At 38.5% G+C, this 16,107-nt stretch overlaps 1 protein-coding gene across 6 annotated transcripts in view; it reads left to right on the top strand.

The window, feature by feature from the left end:
- lyst (lysosomal trafficking regulator) overlaps window positions 1-16,107 on the top strand; it is an 82,246-nt gene that overhangs the window by 9,982 nt on the left and 56,157 nt on the right. For 4 of the 6 annotated variants that reach the window (XM_051126616.1, XM_051126615.1, XM_051126617.1 and 1 more), the window contains 6 exons: window positions 3,283-3,374; window positions 7,311-7,497; window positions 9,754-9,844; window positions 10,393-12,484; window positions 14,253-15,225; window positions 15,432-15,593. In XM_051126616.1, coding sequence (XP_050982573.1) covers window positions 3,283-3,374; window positions 7,311-7,497; window positions 9,754-9,844; window positions 10,393-12,484; window positions 14,253-15,225; window positions 15,432-15,593 — 3,597 coding nt within the window. Of the gene's footprint in view, window positions 1-1,302; window positions 1,375-3,282; window positions 3,375-5,008; window positions 5,118-7,310; window positions 7,498-9,753; window positions 9,845-10,392; window positions 12,485-14,252; window positions 15,226-15,431; window positions 15,594-16,107 lie in introns of those variants that run through there. The other 2 variants (XM_051126618.1, XM_051126620.1) reach the window with 2 other exon arrangements.

The raw sequence follows: 16,107 nt of genomic DNA, 5'->3' as shown, positions 1-16,107 counted from the left end.
AATTGAAATAAAATATAAATATTAGATTAAAAATGTAAACTTAAAAAAGCAATCTTAAACTAAAATGTGAAATGTTACCTTGGAAATGCTAAATCACAAACTAAAATTAAAATAAAGTAAATGTAAATAAACAGAAATATTTTTAAAGAAGTGACAAAAGCACATTACAAGATTAACTGAAATTTGAAATGTAAAAATAAGTTAACTCAATAATTAGAATCATTTGCAAGCTTTAATTCAAAATGCAACTTTACTGGCAATATGCAAAGTGCAAGTGTATGCTTTTAATTAAATTAGATTATTCATAATGACTCATGATTTGCGCTTTGACACTTGAGTAAGCTGTTTGAGAAAAGTGTGTCTCAAATGTATTTGCATTAATATCATCAGTGTCCATCTACTCCCGTTCCCCTGATAGCAGCACTGCTGGTTCATTCATGGTGTGTGCCAAACAGATCTGACAGGAAACACAACCTGTTCCTGTAAAAGGGTGTATTTTCTCTTCTTGTGTCTAGTGAGACTACCAGTGTTTTATTGAGAAGCCTAGCTCTTGGGTCAAATGAAATTGGGGAAATTCTGATCCGTTGTGACCTCCTGGAAAATACTGTGAGCATAAATAAGACTGGAGAAGGACAGCAGAATCTGACTCATTACAGTCACAAGACTATTGCTGTGTCCAAAATCAAGTACAGTGTAGCGGGCATTTGGTTTGAAACTTGCTTTGTGACTACATAACCATAGTCTGTGGTTTGTTGGTGTATGTTTTAATGCCTTTAATGTTTGCAGATCATTTGTCTCAGGGGTTTTAGATTAAGCTAGTTGGCTTTAGTAGTTAGGACCTGATGCAAGAAGTAAGTTCTTGCTTTGAGGGCCTCTTAGAAGTGTTAAAAGTACATTTCCTGTTTATTATTTTTAATGTCACGGCTCATGATAGTCTCGTAAGGGTGTGTGTTCTAGTGGAGAGCCATTCAGTGTTGATGTTTTTCAACATCTCCAGAATAATTTGTCACATGACTTTTACAGCTCAGGTGACTGGTTCAGAAATCTGTATGTGGAACTAAGTGACAGTAACAAATCTCTGTGAGCTGAGGATCTTTGCATCCCATGATCTGTTGTTCAATCATGTTGAACTTTGATTTGATTCTGCATGAACTTCTCTCTCTCTCTCAACTAGTTAGAGCTACATCCTCCTTGTTTTCCTGTTTCTCTGTCCTCTGGTTTAACTTTTGTTTTCCTGTCACATTTATCTTCAGTTCGTCTCATCCCATCTGTCTCTTTCTCTCCTGTGTCCCGTGTTTCCAGCCTCTCGCTGTCCATTGAGTCCCTCACCATCATCTTCTGCTCTGATTCAGATAGTGGGACCCTGATTGTCTGGTGAGTGTCTGAAGCCTGCAGAAGGTCACGACCTCTGCCACCTTCAGTAACCCTGCCTTGAAGCCTGTGATAATACTAACAGTGTATATGGAGTGTGTTTTTGGACTAATTGAGTTATACCAGTTCAAACAGGCTGATGTTTGTGGTCCGTGATGTCGTATTTTGGGATCTATCTATCTTATTTAGTTATTTGTTTCATTTTTTTTCATTTATTTTTGGGTTGAAATATGACCCTTGACAAGTTTTTGATAGTTTTCATGGAATTCATACATGTGTATTCATTTATTTATTCACTTGGAGTTCATCAGTTTAGGAAATATATTTTGTGATTTGAGGCCATTCACAGCCTTTTTTTAGGTGAGGATGATATTGAGGGGTCATTTGAGGTGACTGAACACAAAAACTAGGAAGTGTTTTGTTTATACAGAGCTGTTGAAATGGGTCTAGTCTGAAGAAAACTGAGTCACTGCCATAAACTTCAGACATTATTTTAAAGTAATTTTGATATATGATTGATTGATTTTTATTGTGGTATCTACTAAATGATGCAGAGAACAGAAAATAGTATTTTTATGCACATTTTGTATTGTTTTGGGGCTAAAAGATGACTTGGTTGTGTTCTAGACAGCTATTTCTTAGACTCAAAGAAAGGAAATGTCATGTTTGTGATTAAGTATAATAATTAGAGTTCAGAATCGTTTTACTCTGCGAGTATAAATTTTTATTGGTTTGACACTTCATATTTTAACAAAAGAAATTGATTTGCCAATTGTATGTGGTTGTATATTTTGCAGTGATTTTTAACCAACACCTAATAATTTCAGTAGCTCAGTGATGAGAGTGTGGAAGTGATAAAGCATGCCAGTGCAGCAGTTTAAGGATTGATCAAAGCATCTCAGACAACCATTTTTACATGTTTTTATTTTTTCCTTTTGATGAAACCTAGTTTTGTCCGTATGAAATGCTTTTGTAGAAACTGTGGATTAGTGAAGCAGCTCCCGCAGACGTGCGTGCAGTCTGACAGCTGGAGGATCAATCAAAGCTGCTGTCGAGCCTGTGACAGCATTAAAACACATCCCCCATGGTTACTCGTCAAAAAGTTTAGGTGACCAGCTGTCTGCAAATGTAAATCCTGGGAGGATCAGAGATTCCAGGCATGCCTATGATTTTTGATTTATAGGTATTTTATTTATTCATTTAAATAATGAGTCATTAAAGGTAATGCCAAAAAAAAAAAATTATTTAATTATATTTTTAATTTTATATATGACCCTTGACAATTTTTTTTGACAGGTTTTGTGAGATTTCTTAATATTTTTTGTAATATTTAATTTTTATTAGTTTTATTTTTGATTAAAATATTACAAGTTCTTGACCGGTTTTGTGAGATTCATCCTTTTAGGACAGCAGCAGCTGTAGTATGTTTCCCTACGCCTGGCCTCTTACTCGCTCACTCATGTGAGTGGAAGTTGCTCCATGTAATGCGATTATTCTGTGTCTGTTCCAGTAAATGGAGAAACAGAGATGTCTTTGGGTGTTTGGCGCGCTCTCTGGCCGACAGAATGAAAGAAAAGACATACTGATCAAAACTGGCCTAAGGCAATGGGTGTGTCGTTTTGATACGTTTGTTTAGAAATATAACACATTCACAAAGAACTTGCTGAAAAAAAAGATTCTGTTGCTCTTTTGATCTACTGCTAAAGCTCACAATGCAAAGCTCCTTTGCCGAGAGCATTTTAACAATGTTATTACTATCATTCAGTGTTATATGTTTGATCAAACTCCTAACCAAATGTCCTGACTCATCCTGTGCTGCAAACGGTGCTTTCTTCAGAAAATGCAAACATCTAGTTCATCAGTGAAATCTCCTTCATAACAGAGGTGTATGTTGTTTTCTTCTGATTTCAGGTCAGTCTTCAGTGCTTGGAGAGTTTTCTGTGCACGTTTCATTGTGTGCGACAACTCGGTGACCCGAGAGCAAAGGATGCGCTCAAATTCTGGTAAGCCGTCTTCTTTTTCATGATGATCCAGATCACTGTTTGTCTTTTCATTGACAGCCTGCATTCAAAGAAATAGTTTTTTTTCATTTGATCACTACCGTCAAGCGGAATTTTGAATAACATCTTTGTTTGTTTTTTGTTTTTTTTGTCACCAATTAAAAATACCGACTCACTGCATCTTTTTGAGATATTTTAAGCACAGATCACAGTTCCTGATCAGTGTTTTTTTGTGTAATTTACCCAATTACAGATCTGCCCTCAGTCAGTTGAACCTTGTTTAGATGAACTGAAATCATAGCAACCAGCAACTAGAGCTCATGTTAATTAGCATTGTGTTGAGAGAAGCTGATCGTTTGAGGCGAGTGATAAAAGGCTTTCTTTGTCTGGCTGAGTGGCTACATGCCGTGTGCTCAATTAAGTGTGTTTTCTCAACTCCTAATCTTTATCTCATGATCATGTGCAGTTCCTGGAACTTTAGCCGAAACACAGGAACTGGACGAAGCTACAGCCCATCTGATGTGAATGCATTAATGCATGATTATTGAATATGAAACCCTTTGACCCTTTCGAATCTTCTATCTGCTTTGAGTGAGATAATAAAGCAATTACTTTGTTAAAGCAATAGTTCACTCAGAAATTAAAACTGGGATCATTTATTCACCTTTGTGTTTTTCCAAACTTGTCAGACTTCCTGACTGTTTGCGGATATTGAATTATTTAACTCTGCTCCACTATCTTAGGCATATTGGCAAACTGAGACAGGGAGAACAACATATCAAGTTATGAGTTTATCATTAACTTGCATAGCAATTATAATGATGATAAAATGGGAATGCAGTGCCATATACATAATGTAATCTATTTACATGTGTCTATTGCACAGTGCAGAGTATTTACATTTCATGAAATGTATTTCAGAATCAATTTCTTAGGCTTTCATTGTCTCTATGTTAGCCTGGTTTGCAAACCAAACAGCAATACTTGAAATAAACTATATTATCTAATATGCTGTCTGCTATGGAAGTCCATTTCTGCCGTGGGATTAAAAAATAACAAGGTTATTGCAACTTTTTGTCACACAGTTTTTTTTTTTTTTACACAGTTTTGATCAAAATTCACAATTGTGAGACATGAACTCAATTTTGAGGAAAAAAATCTGATTTTCAAGATATAATCTCAGAATTTTGCTCTCTTGTTGTTGTAATACAATTAAAGTCAATGAGGTTTCTTAATTTCCTATTCTTTTCTTCAGAACATCTTCTTTTCTTCCTTTTTGATAATTTAGTAGAAATGAACAGTACAAGCATGTTCATATTAACATGGTTGTGCAAAATAAGATAATATGGCTTGTAGAGGGGTAAGATTTGCTTTTACATAACAGGATTGTTTCAGCGTCTGGAAAATGGCAGGTTCACCATCTAAAGCTTTACAACAAAATTGAATTACTCAGAGTCACCCTCAGGCCTGGCCAGAAATTTGCTTCCCAGCCTGCCCCTGTGCAACCATGTGACATCACATGCTTTCATGTGATGCACTGATCAACTCAAAATCTGGAAAGCTTCCCTCTGAAATTCCAATATAATGGAATTTACAGAGGAGGACAGAAAATTCAGTCATTAGTGAAGCGTGGAGGCATGTGGACGCAGGCTTGATTTTTGCGCTACTACGATCATGAGTGGAATATATGGCTGAAATACTGCGATGATGGAGATTTTGAGTTCCAGAGTGGGCTGGTTATAAGAGGTACTGTAGGTCGGCTGGAATAGTGTGTGTGTGTGTGTTTCTGGGTATTGTAGATTTTAAAGGAGGCGTGTCTCTAAAGCACCATCTGGGTGTGTTTATGATGCGTGTGCTGAAGCCGCTGTGATGTACAGCAAACGTATTAAAATGTCAACTAAAAGTGTGTATTTGAGCATTGTGCAACAGAGCATGTGTGTCTTTAGGGGGGCCAGTATGACCAAAATACATTTATCATCACAGATGTCACGGTATATTGTTTTGCTGGTGAAAATGGTTTATGTATTAAATAACCACTCAGTATTGAGTCTCTCTCTCTCTCTCTCTCTCTCTCTCTCTCTCTCTCTCTCTCTCTCTCTCTATATATATATCTATCTATATATATCTATCTATATATATATATATATATATATATATATATATATATATATATAACATAACATATAACATACATTTAACTCTATATATATTTAAAAGTATATATTTATTTACCAGTAAAATGTTTATTAATATTTGATGTTTATTCTAAATTAATATAATTTAAATACAGTAATAATATAGTCAGGGGTGCACATAAGTGGTCCACAGGTCCGCATGCATGACCAAAATAAGAAATGCGCTCTGTAAATAAGTTCGAGTGCGCATTTGCGTACCTACAAGGTTGACAGCAGTTAGTGTACAATTACCATTTTAGATCGGCAAACTGTAATACTGTGTTACTGTACAGATTTCTGTTCGAACTGAAAGCATAATTCTAGGCTATTCACTGCCGTTTTCAAAACACAATGCAAAAATGTGACATTTCATTCACGGACGTGTTTGACTCACGCTATTCATTCGGCAGCACTAAATGGCAGTGCTTCTACTTGCTTGCTGAAAACCCGCCAAAATAAAAGCTTGCAAATTTTAGGTTTGAAAATTACGAAAAATCATAGAAAAAAAGTAAATATTATCATTTTTAAGTTTACTATAAAAAAAATTGTTTTCATTTAATACTCCCATTTTATTTTAAAATATAAGATTACTACACTTTATTTTGTTTATTTTATTTAAAAAAATGTAACGTTTAATGTTATGTTTACTGGGTCTCACTGTGTGCGGTGTGAGGACCAAACCAAATCTCCGAAACTTATGTGCACCCCTGAATGTAGTATCACAAAATTTTGGCTCTTTTTTTTTTTTTTTTTTTTTTTTTTTTTTAGTAGAAAATGTGTTTTTTAAATTGCAAATGCAGTTTTTATCAGGAAAAAAAGTGTTTCTCCAAACAAGCCTAATATACATATAATCATTGTCTTTATGTGAAATATATTTTTGTTAAAATATCCTTTTTTTTTCTCGTATAATTTTTTGGCGTGTGATATGATGAATAACTACTGCGATTACCCTTATATTCTTCGAAGTAATGAGGTTAAATTCATGTCTTGGAATTGTTACGCTTACTGTGACCATTTGTTCTGCTCTATGTGGTTTGGTAAAGTGAGATGGCTGAAATTCTGTCCAGCGGTTGATGTGGTGGATGGAATAACTGGTTGTTGCGTTACAGTACACTGTGGCAGTGTCTGATGACAAGATCTGCTGTCTGTGTCCATGAAGCCTAACCCTGTTGCGTAACAGCACTGTAGTTCCTTTCGGTCAGCAATTGAAGTGGATCATAACCTTTCGTCAAAGTTGTTCTAAAACCAAAATAGTACCCGTTCTTGTCTTTGGACAACTTTGATGAACTTTTTTGATCCACTTCAAATGTTGACTACTGTAGTCTGTGTGCATACCATAACCTGCATTTCACTGGTCAAGTCTGAATGGTTATCTGCATTATTGATATGACTGAGCAGGTGGGGTCAAATGGACTGCCAGCCTTTGTGAGATATTGGTGATATTGATATTTTTTTGCCACAACATAGTAAGGTCCTTATATAGGCAGCATGTAATCTGCAAAGGCTGTTGACAGACAGACGGACTGCATAATTAATTACATGTAAATATAAAAACAGTAGAAGCACGCTAGATTATGAGGATAGCAGATTTTCTTGTATCTTAATCCAAGTATTTATGGGACATGAAACCACCTGAGCAGTTTCACTTGTCTTTATTTTCTTGGTAATTCATACAAAAAGAGAACTGCATTGCATGTGAAACTAAAGCAAAGCTCTAGTGGGTGATTTACATGTTTTCATGCTCTGGTTTTCTTTCCTCCATCAGCTCGGACATGAGTGGGGCCAGTAACACCCTGGCACGGGAGTTCCTGACCGATGTGCACCAGCTGTGTAGTGCAGTGGCCCAGCGGGCCGAGGATGAGGAGGAAAGTCACATGGTGGCGCTGGGAGAGTATTTGGTGCGTGGACGTGGATTCCTGCTCCTCAGCACCCTGGACTCTGTTATTGACCAGGTCAGTCAGAGAAGCTTCATTTGAAGATATTTTAACCCTATAAAGCATCTAGATGATCAACATGATCAGAACTTTGTTGTTAAACCTGTTAGTAGTAATATTTCCAGATGAAAACTTGACACTTGGACTAAAGTAGCTTTGATTTACTTGATTGTTCATGAAAAATCTGTGAGTCTCAAACCTGATCATCAGGCTTTTGAGGAATGTTTATTTGTTCGTCTCTCAGTCCTCATTGGATTGCACTGCATTATGTTTTGATCATCAAACTAAGCATTTAAATATTTTATCTTACTAAGACATTATAGATATTATTATAGATTATTATAGCATGACAACTGATATTTATGTACATTTTGTGTACTTGTATGAAAAAAAAAAAATTAATCAGAATTGTATCTACTTTCTGGTCATATAAATACAGGCATCTGGTATTTATATATCCAGAAAGTAAGATATAATTATGATGAATGAAAAAGCAATGCACATTTTTTGTTATTTACTCATGTGAAACACAGAAGTGCAAAAATAATATGGTGCAGAATGTGTCCTTTTTTATTTTCTTGTTGCGGTCATCTCTGGAACAAATGACTGGATAATTCCTGGACAAGTCATGGAAATGTATTAGTCAAAAGGCGAGTTATTTAGGGAATGTATTCCTTTCCAAATGCTTGCGTTGTTTAGAAATAGCATGCCGATATGTCACAGTCACAACAGAGCTGAACAGCCTTCCTCAATGCCTCATGTATTCACATTAATACTGCATACAGTGGACCTTAGAAGTATTTCCTTTGCGCATTGACTTAAATTTTGCTTAAGCGTCCATGCATCAAAGTCTCAATAATTTCAGTGTGCTTATATAGTTTTCAGTTCTATACGATTGACATCAACAAAAATGATTGACATTAGGTCTGTGTTCATGAAGTAATGTCTTTTTTTTTATGGAGCTCAGCCTTCTTACAAATTTAATGAATGGGCCCTGAGAATGTATTCTTGCTGTTTCTTTTGGGTCTTTCCCTGCAGACATGAGGAAAACTACTGGGAAGTTTTGCTTAGAGCAGTGAAGCGCTGAGTATAGACATTCATCTCTCTGTAGGCACACTGCAAGCGAGATACACAATGTGACAGCAAAACTGAGAGACTCTAGTTAGCGAGTGGAGTTGTTTTGCATATTTGCAAATGCAGACAGCTTGGATTGTTGTAATTGGGTGTTTGTTATTTTATATTACGGTGTAGATAAGGGTTATTATAATTAATTAAAACAAACTAATGCTATTAAAACATTGTGGTTACTTGAAATAAAATAAACTGAAATAGATTTGAAAACCGTTCATTTCTTATTTTCATTTAGTTTAACTCGTACTACAATAACTAAAACTAAAATAAAAATGATAAAAGTGATAAAGACTTTTTAAAAGAATAAAAATGACAAAAACACAACCAAATTTCTCAAAATCAATAGTCTATTTATTAAAAAGTCTGTTTGCACGCCCTTTATTAGTGCATTACTATTTCACATTGTTTTATTATTTAAAGGTGAGTCAAAATTGTTTTCCTTGCTAATCTATCAACAGAATTTTTGGCATGTTAAAGGAAATGACAAGTGGTTTATTTGATCCTGTGTTTTTTTTCTAGACCCCTCTTTACCACCTCTCCTTCATTTTCTCTCTTTGAAGTGAGAGTTCTTATGAATCGTGTCTGGAGTGGTTCTTACTCCCAAGACGTGGTCCTTTTCTCTGAACTCGGCACTGCTTAACTATCTCTCAACACGACATCAATCGCCTGTGTGTTTGCATAGTGGTGGGTCAATATGGCTCCCTAGCCACTTTGCTAATTAGCTTATGAGTATGCTGCCAGATGCTTGTTTACCTGGGGTCACACAGCACTGTGGCACACAGCCTCCTGTATTTGCTTTTAATTCACACATGTCAGGGTGCTTTCGCTTCTCCTTGTGAGGAATGCTTTCTTGCTCAGGGTGGAGCCAGTATTTAGAGACTTGCTGTTGTATCTCGTGTCCAGCAAAGTCTGTATTTTACTTAAGTAGTTAGAGGAAAACCATTGGATGCAGTTTTTGTTGTCTGCACGTGTCCATCTTTTGCATAGTTCTGGAAAGACAGGGCACAATGAAGCAGAAGTGAGAAAAGTAATCTGCTTCTAGGTGGTCATCAACACAAGGAGACTGTTTTTGATTGGATTTGGAGGGACTGAGTGAAGAATTCAGTTCAAATCCAGATTTAACCTGTTTAACCTTTTACTTAGGAGTTGACCTGTCGGGAAGAGCTGCTTACACTCTTGTTGTCTCTGCTACCTCTGGTCTGGAAGATTCCTGTTCAAGAGGAGAAAGCCCCAGGTGAGTCACTTTTAATTTTATAAAACCTGTTAAAAATGCATGCTATTTACAGTCTTAATTTTGAGAATGCACTAGAGGTATACTGTAACCCACCTTAAACCTTAAATTAAATAATTATGTGCTAATATTAAATGACTTCCTGGCATTGCATTCAGATGGTAAGATGATATACTTTTACACGATTTGTTTTATAACGCATATGCAAGGACGCCATAAATTTTTAAGTAGATGCCTGCATGAACAACAAGTGAAATCATGAGATGGCTTGAATTATGAAACAGTACGGTTAAAAGATGATGGAAAGGATAAGATGTTTCATTGAGCTTGAGACCGAAGGTATTTAGTATAGGCATGCTGATCTTTTCTAGCAGCTGCTTTCCACATTGTTGAGTTATTAGTTCCCATAATTGTGTTGTAAACAGACCTCTCGAGTTCATCATGACTTGCTCTAATAAAACCAGATTAAACCAGTTTGTATAACTGGTAGATGCCAGTCAGGACAATCATTTAAACTTTTTTTCCTTTCCTACTCTGCTTTATGATCTTAGATTTCACCCTGCCTTCACTACTAGATGTGTTTCTATGCCAAGAGGGAAGGACCATCCCTCAAAAGGCGGGGCAAGATAGATATGATGTGCAGAACTCTGGCAAACGTTTATCTGGCTCCTGGAAGTCACGTCGTTCACGTAGGACAGCTCAGCGATACTCTGTGAGGGATGCACGCAAATCTCAGCTTTCCACATCAGATTCGGAAGCCAACTCGGATGATAAGACAGCAAATACTGGGAGCAAACATCGCAGATTCCACAGTTCGGCTATTCGTGTTAGTTGCCAGCTTCACCAGTCCAACAATACATCACAGCCAGCATCGCAACATACCACTCTCGACGCCATGAGCACCATTGAGCCATCTCAACCTCATGTGAGACTCTTTGGATCTCACACATTAGATCCTAACATGCTAACAGACCCCACCACCCTCTCCATCTTCAACCGCATGGAGAACTCGCCTTTTGACCTTTGCCATGTTCTACTCTCCCTTCTTGAAAAAGTCTGCAAATTCGACATGACCATCAATCATAACCCAGGCTTGGCGGTCAGCATTGTTCCCACGCTCACAGAGATACTCACAGAGTTCGGTGACTGCTGTGGTCCCGGTGGTGGTGTTGGAGGTGGGATCGATGAGCTAGCTGGAGGCTGGACCGAGGAGCCAATTGCACTTGTTCAAAGGATGCTTTTACGCACAATTCTGCACTTGATGTTTGTAGATGTGGGTCAAAATGAGACACTGCCTGATAATCTGCGTAGAAGCTTGACTGACCTCCTCAGAGCAACTTTAAAGATTCGTACCTGTTTAGAAAGGCAAGCCGACCCTTTTGCGCCAAGGCCAAAGAAGACTCTGCAGGAGATACAAGAGGATTTTTCCTTTTCAAGGTACCGTCACCGGGCCTTGCTACTGCCAGAACTCTTGGAGGGTGTCCTGCAGCTACTGCTAGGTTGCTTACAGGCATCTGCTCCCAACCCTTTCTTTTTCAGTCAGTCTCTTGAGTTAGTTCATGAATTTGTCCAACACCGTGGCTTGGAGCTCTTTGAGGCAACAGCTCTGCGCCTTGAGGCCTTAGCAGAAGCTCGAGATTCAGAAGTCGGCAACGAGGCATCAGAGCGTCTGCGTTGTCTGATTGCTGATGTGCTCAAGATAATCAGTGCAGTCAAGAGGGCCAAGTCTGAGCAGCTACACCAGTCTGTTTGTGCACGTCGTCGACACCGTCGCTGTGAATACTCCCACTTTTTGCACCATCACCGTGACCTCTCAGGACTGCCGGTATCCGCTTTCAAGCAGGCAGCCCGGCGTAATCCCTTTGAGGAGGACTCGGAGGGTCATGATGGAGAGATGCGGTACCCTGAACGCTGTTGTTGCCTTGCAGCTTGTGCTCACCAATGCTTGCGACTTTTCCAGCGCCTCTCACCCTCAGGTCCTGCTGTGCTGCAGGTACTGGCAGGAGTGCAAGCTGTTGGCATCTGTTGCTGCATGGATCCAAGGTCCATAATTGGACCAATGCTTCAGGCATTTCAGGCTCCAGGACTTCGGAGCTACCAATCCCACGTGTTGAGCGTTCTTAGTAGACTAGTCTTAGAACAGCTTGGAGGTGGCCAACCTTCTGAAAAGGCCAAGCTTGCCTCCTGCAACATTTGCACTTTGGATAGTAGCCAGTTACCTGGCCTTGAAGAGACTCTGCAGGTCTATGGACCTAGGAAAGAGTCAAATTTATCTACGTCCCCATCTCCTTCTTATCGTTCCCAAGGTATCCTGCCCAGTGGAGGAGCTGAAGACATGCTATGGAAGTGGGATGCTTTAGAAGCCTATCAAGAAATTGTGTTTGGGGAAGACTGGCATTTGAGTCAACAAATTGCCGGACATGTATGCCAGTTGACTTTACGAGGCAATGCAGTAGTGCAATGGCAACTCTACACTCATATTTTTAACCCAGTTCTTCAACGGGGTGTGGAACTAACCCACCATGCCCAGCAACTTGGTGTGTCAACGACTTGTAGCCAAGTCTGCAGTTACCATACCCATTGCCTCCCGGTTGAGGTACTACTTGTTTATCTTCAAACTCTGCCTGCTCTGCTGAAGTCAAGGTATGACTATGTTTTTCATCTACCTTGTTTACTCCAATTCACTGTTGTTTAGATTCTTTAAGGGGGCTTTCACACTGAGCATGTTTAATAGGGGCGTGTGATTATATATCATCTGCGATAATACCATAATTGTTGTTTTAACGATGTTCATTTTGACATTATCAAGTATTTTGCAAAAGCCATTCAAAACACCTACAGAGTGCAGTGCACACATTACGAGAAGTCTAGACTAGTGTGCGAACGCATTAACAGTGTTCTTTCGCTGCATGATTCAGCCTATTAAAATACATTTAGACTGATCACAAATTCAAGACATGGGGACAGAAAATGTATAGATTTATTCCACTTCATATAGTTAACCAATATCACACAAAGAGCACCGTTTCTTCTGCCAAATTACCATGATTACAAATGTGATTTTTTTTTTTTTTTTTATACAACAGTTCAATAGACAAGAATTAAGAGACTTACATTTTAGAAAGAACATTGCCTCTCTCTTTCGCCAGCAAAAATCATTCCAAACACAGCCACAGCACTGTTTTGTGCATCTGAGCAACATGACAGTGTTTCGTTCCTGAATGATTCAAGCATTTAAATGATTCGGTTCAATCGCAGTGACTCACTTATTAACTGTGACTTGATTGACTTTAACTGTGACACATTTAAAGTATCTTTTTATTATTTAAATTATTTAAAATATCAGTATTCAACTTTTTATGTTTAAAATACCAAAACATTTATGCATTTGTAACTGCAGGTTAAATGCATTCATGACCTGCATTAAACAATGTGTAAATGGCACTTCAGATGCAGCTTCTGTGTTTCCTTTGCATTGCAAAGACGAATTTTGTTGATACCGATTTCATTTGCTTGGCAACAGCTAAAATGTAAGAATTTGACTTAAAAGATAATACACACTTTTAGAAAAAATGGCTTTTTAAAAGTTAAAATACCCATAAAAGGTAAAAATCTATTTAAACTTATTGGGAAAGATTCATTTTTATCAGTGTGAACTGACCACCACAAAAAATAAATAAATTAGGGGTCATCTGTCCATGGTAGTCCTTAAGATACCAGCACAATAACACACTCAGCAAAATATTGTCTAATTATCATTATCGATAAAATCCCAGAAAATATTGAGATTTTTTTTGTCAGTATCGCACACCACTAATGTTTACTACAGTCCGAATCTGAGTGAGATCATTCCTGACACCTTCTGCAGTGTTGGTCTGTTTTTAGACTCACAAACCGTGGTGCATTGATTTAATCTAATGGCATCACAAACATGCACTCTGCATGATCTAAAACACAATGTGGGCCAATATATTTTTATTAATTAGGTGCTAATATGTGCAGCAGACTGAATAGCGCCTGTGTTTACTCTATGTGCATTGCCTGAACACTCCATTCTGCTACTTGCATACAGTCTCTTTTGAGGAGACAGGTGATTGCGAGCCATTCATTTCTTGCCCGGATTGCAATCACTGTGCATTACACTACATGCTCAGTCTCACTAGTATCCAAGGTTAATTATCTCCCGTGTCATTAATTTTTAATGTAATTCTACAGGTAGTTTCCAGCTCGATATTGCGGTGCACTTCTAGGTCTGCATGAGAACTTTCCCATTAACAATTTTTCATGCTAACCGTGGCCTGTTTCAAGCTAAAGTGCCAGTGTGAAAGCCCCCTAATCCATCTTTTAAAATAACCTGAGATTCCAATTTGCTTACTGAATTAATAACTTCTGATTTTGTCTTTCAACTCAGCCGTGTGGTACGCGACCTGTTCCTGAGTTGTAACGGACCAAACCAAATCACAGAGTTGATCTACTTGGACTGCACTCGTCCATGGGCACTGAAAGTGTTCGAGACACTTATCTTGAACGCGTGGCACCATCACACGGAATCTGCTGTGCACGAACTAGAAAGAGCGGAAGCTCTGGAGAGGGAAGCTGTTCTTGGGCTTGTAGAGGAACTGAGTTCACGTGGGGCTGGTGATGGCCCCCAAAGCCTCACTAAGTTTTACGAAGGCCTGAAAGAGGCATGCCCTCACCCAAAGGGCAAAAGTGCATTTTCTGCAGTAGGCCGTAACCGAGGTGAGGTGCATTTGAACACAATCAACCTTTTTCTGTGTGTTGCCTTCCTGTGTGTAAGCAAGGAGGCGGACTCTGACAGAGACTCTGCTAATGACTCTGAAGACACCTCGGGCTATGATAGTACAGCTAGTGAACCATTAGGTGGGCGACTACCTTGCCTTTCCCCAGACAGTGTGGCTCTTCCCTCTAAAGAACAGATAAGGAGGGCTGCCGACGTTTGGTCAGTATGTCGTTGGGTGTACATGTCCAGTCCAGTATTCCAGAGGCAGTTTTTTAGACTGGGAGGTCTAGATGTGTGTTCGCGTCTAATGACAATGGTCATCCAGAAACTCACGTCTAAAAACAAGGACTCTAAATTTAAGAAAAAGAGAGAGAGTAAGGGCAAAAGCAGTCCATCTCATGTGGACTCTCCCAATCAAGCTTTTACAGGACAGTTTGACAATACAGCTGCAGGTACAGAGGAAACCCACCAGCATGACACTCACAGTCCCTCTCAGGTCGAGAGCAAGTCAAGTGACCCAACGCACAGGCTTGAAGAGGAATGGCCTCTACAGAGCATCCGACTGCTGGAGGCACTTTTGGCAATCTGCCTCCACAGTGCCAATTCAGCCCTGCAGAGACTGGAACCAGACCTTTCCTTTCAGGTACAGTAGACAAACACACTAGTTGTGTTTCAAACCCTAGTGAGGGGTTATAAGGGGCTAGAAATGAAATGCACAGGATGCTTGAAAATGCTGTCGATGTAGGCACTCTAGGATTTGGAACAGAGCTATTGATTGCCATTTTGAAGTAGGACTATGTCTTATTCTCATTCTCGATGAGTGTAATTTTCCCATGCTCTGTCCCATAGCTGCAGTCTGTGGAAGAGACGCTGTGTGAGGTCAGGGATCAGCTCTCTCGATCTGGAGTTGTCAGTTCTGAACTGGCAGTTCCTCTGTTTGATTCCTTACTGCGTGTGGCACTGGCTGAGATGTTCTGCAGTCCAGAAGTCATCGAGGAGAAACCTGACAAGGTAATTTGGTTGCTTGTTTAATAAATCTGTAGTGCTCCCCCCTATACAGCCATGCTGTACTTTGGGTGACTCAGGTATGAGTCTTATCTTCACCACATTGACTCACCCAACCACATTGTTTCCTTTTACTGTCTGCGGTCTAAAACATAAGAAAAGTAGAGATTTTTTTGCCTTAAATTAAAATAGAAAATAGAACTTTTTATGACTAAGTACAAAATCTATAGGGATGATTATATGCTATATAATTTATTTATTGTATTTATGTACTTACACTACCAGTCAAAAGTTTTTGAACAGTGAGATTTTTAATGTGTTTTAAACAAGTCTCCTCTGCTCACCAAGCCTGTATTTTTTTGATTCAAAGTACAGCAAAAATATTTTTACTGTTTAAAATAAGTGCTTTCTATTTGAATATATATTAAAATGAATTTTCGCATCATTACTCCAGTCACATGATCCTTCAGAAATCATTAAAATATTCTGATTTGCTGCTCAAAAAATCTTTATAAATGTT

The sequence above is a fragment of the Labeo rohita genome, chromosome 13 (assembly GCF_022985175.1).
Source record: "Labeo rohita strain BAU-BD-2019 chromosome 13, IGBB_LRoh.1.0, whole genome shotgun sequence".
NCBI classification, from domain to species: Eukaryota; Metazoa; Chordata; class Actinopteri; order Cypriniformes; family Cyprinidae; genus Labeo; species Labeo rohita.
Note: the sequence above shows the minus strand (reverse complement) of the source record. Positions and strands in the feature narration are given on the sequence as shown.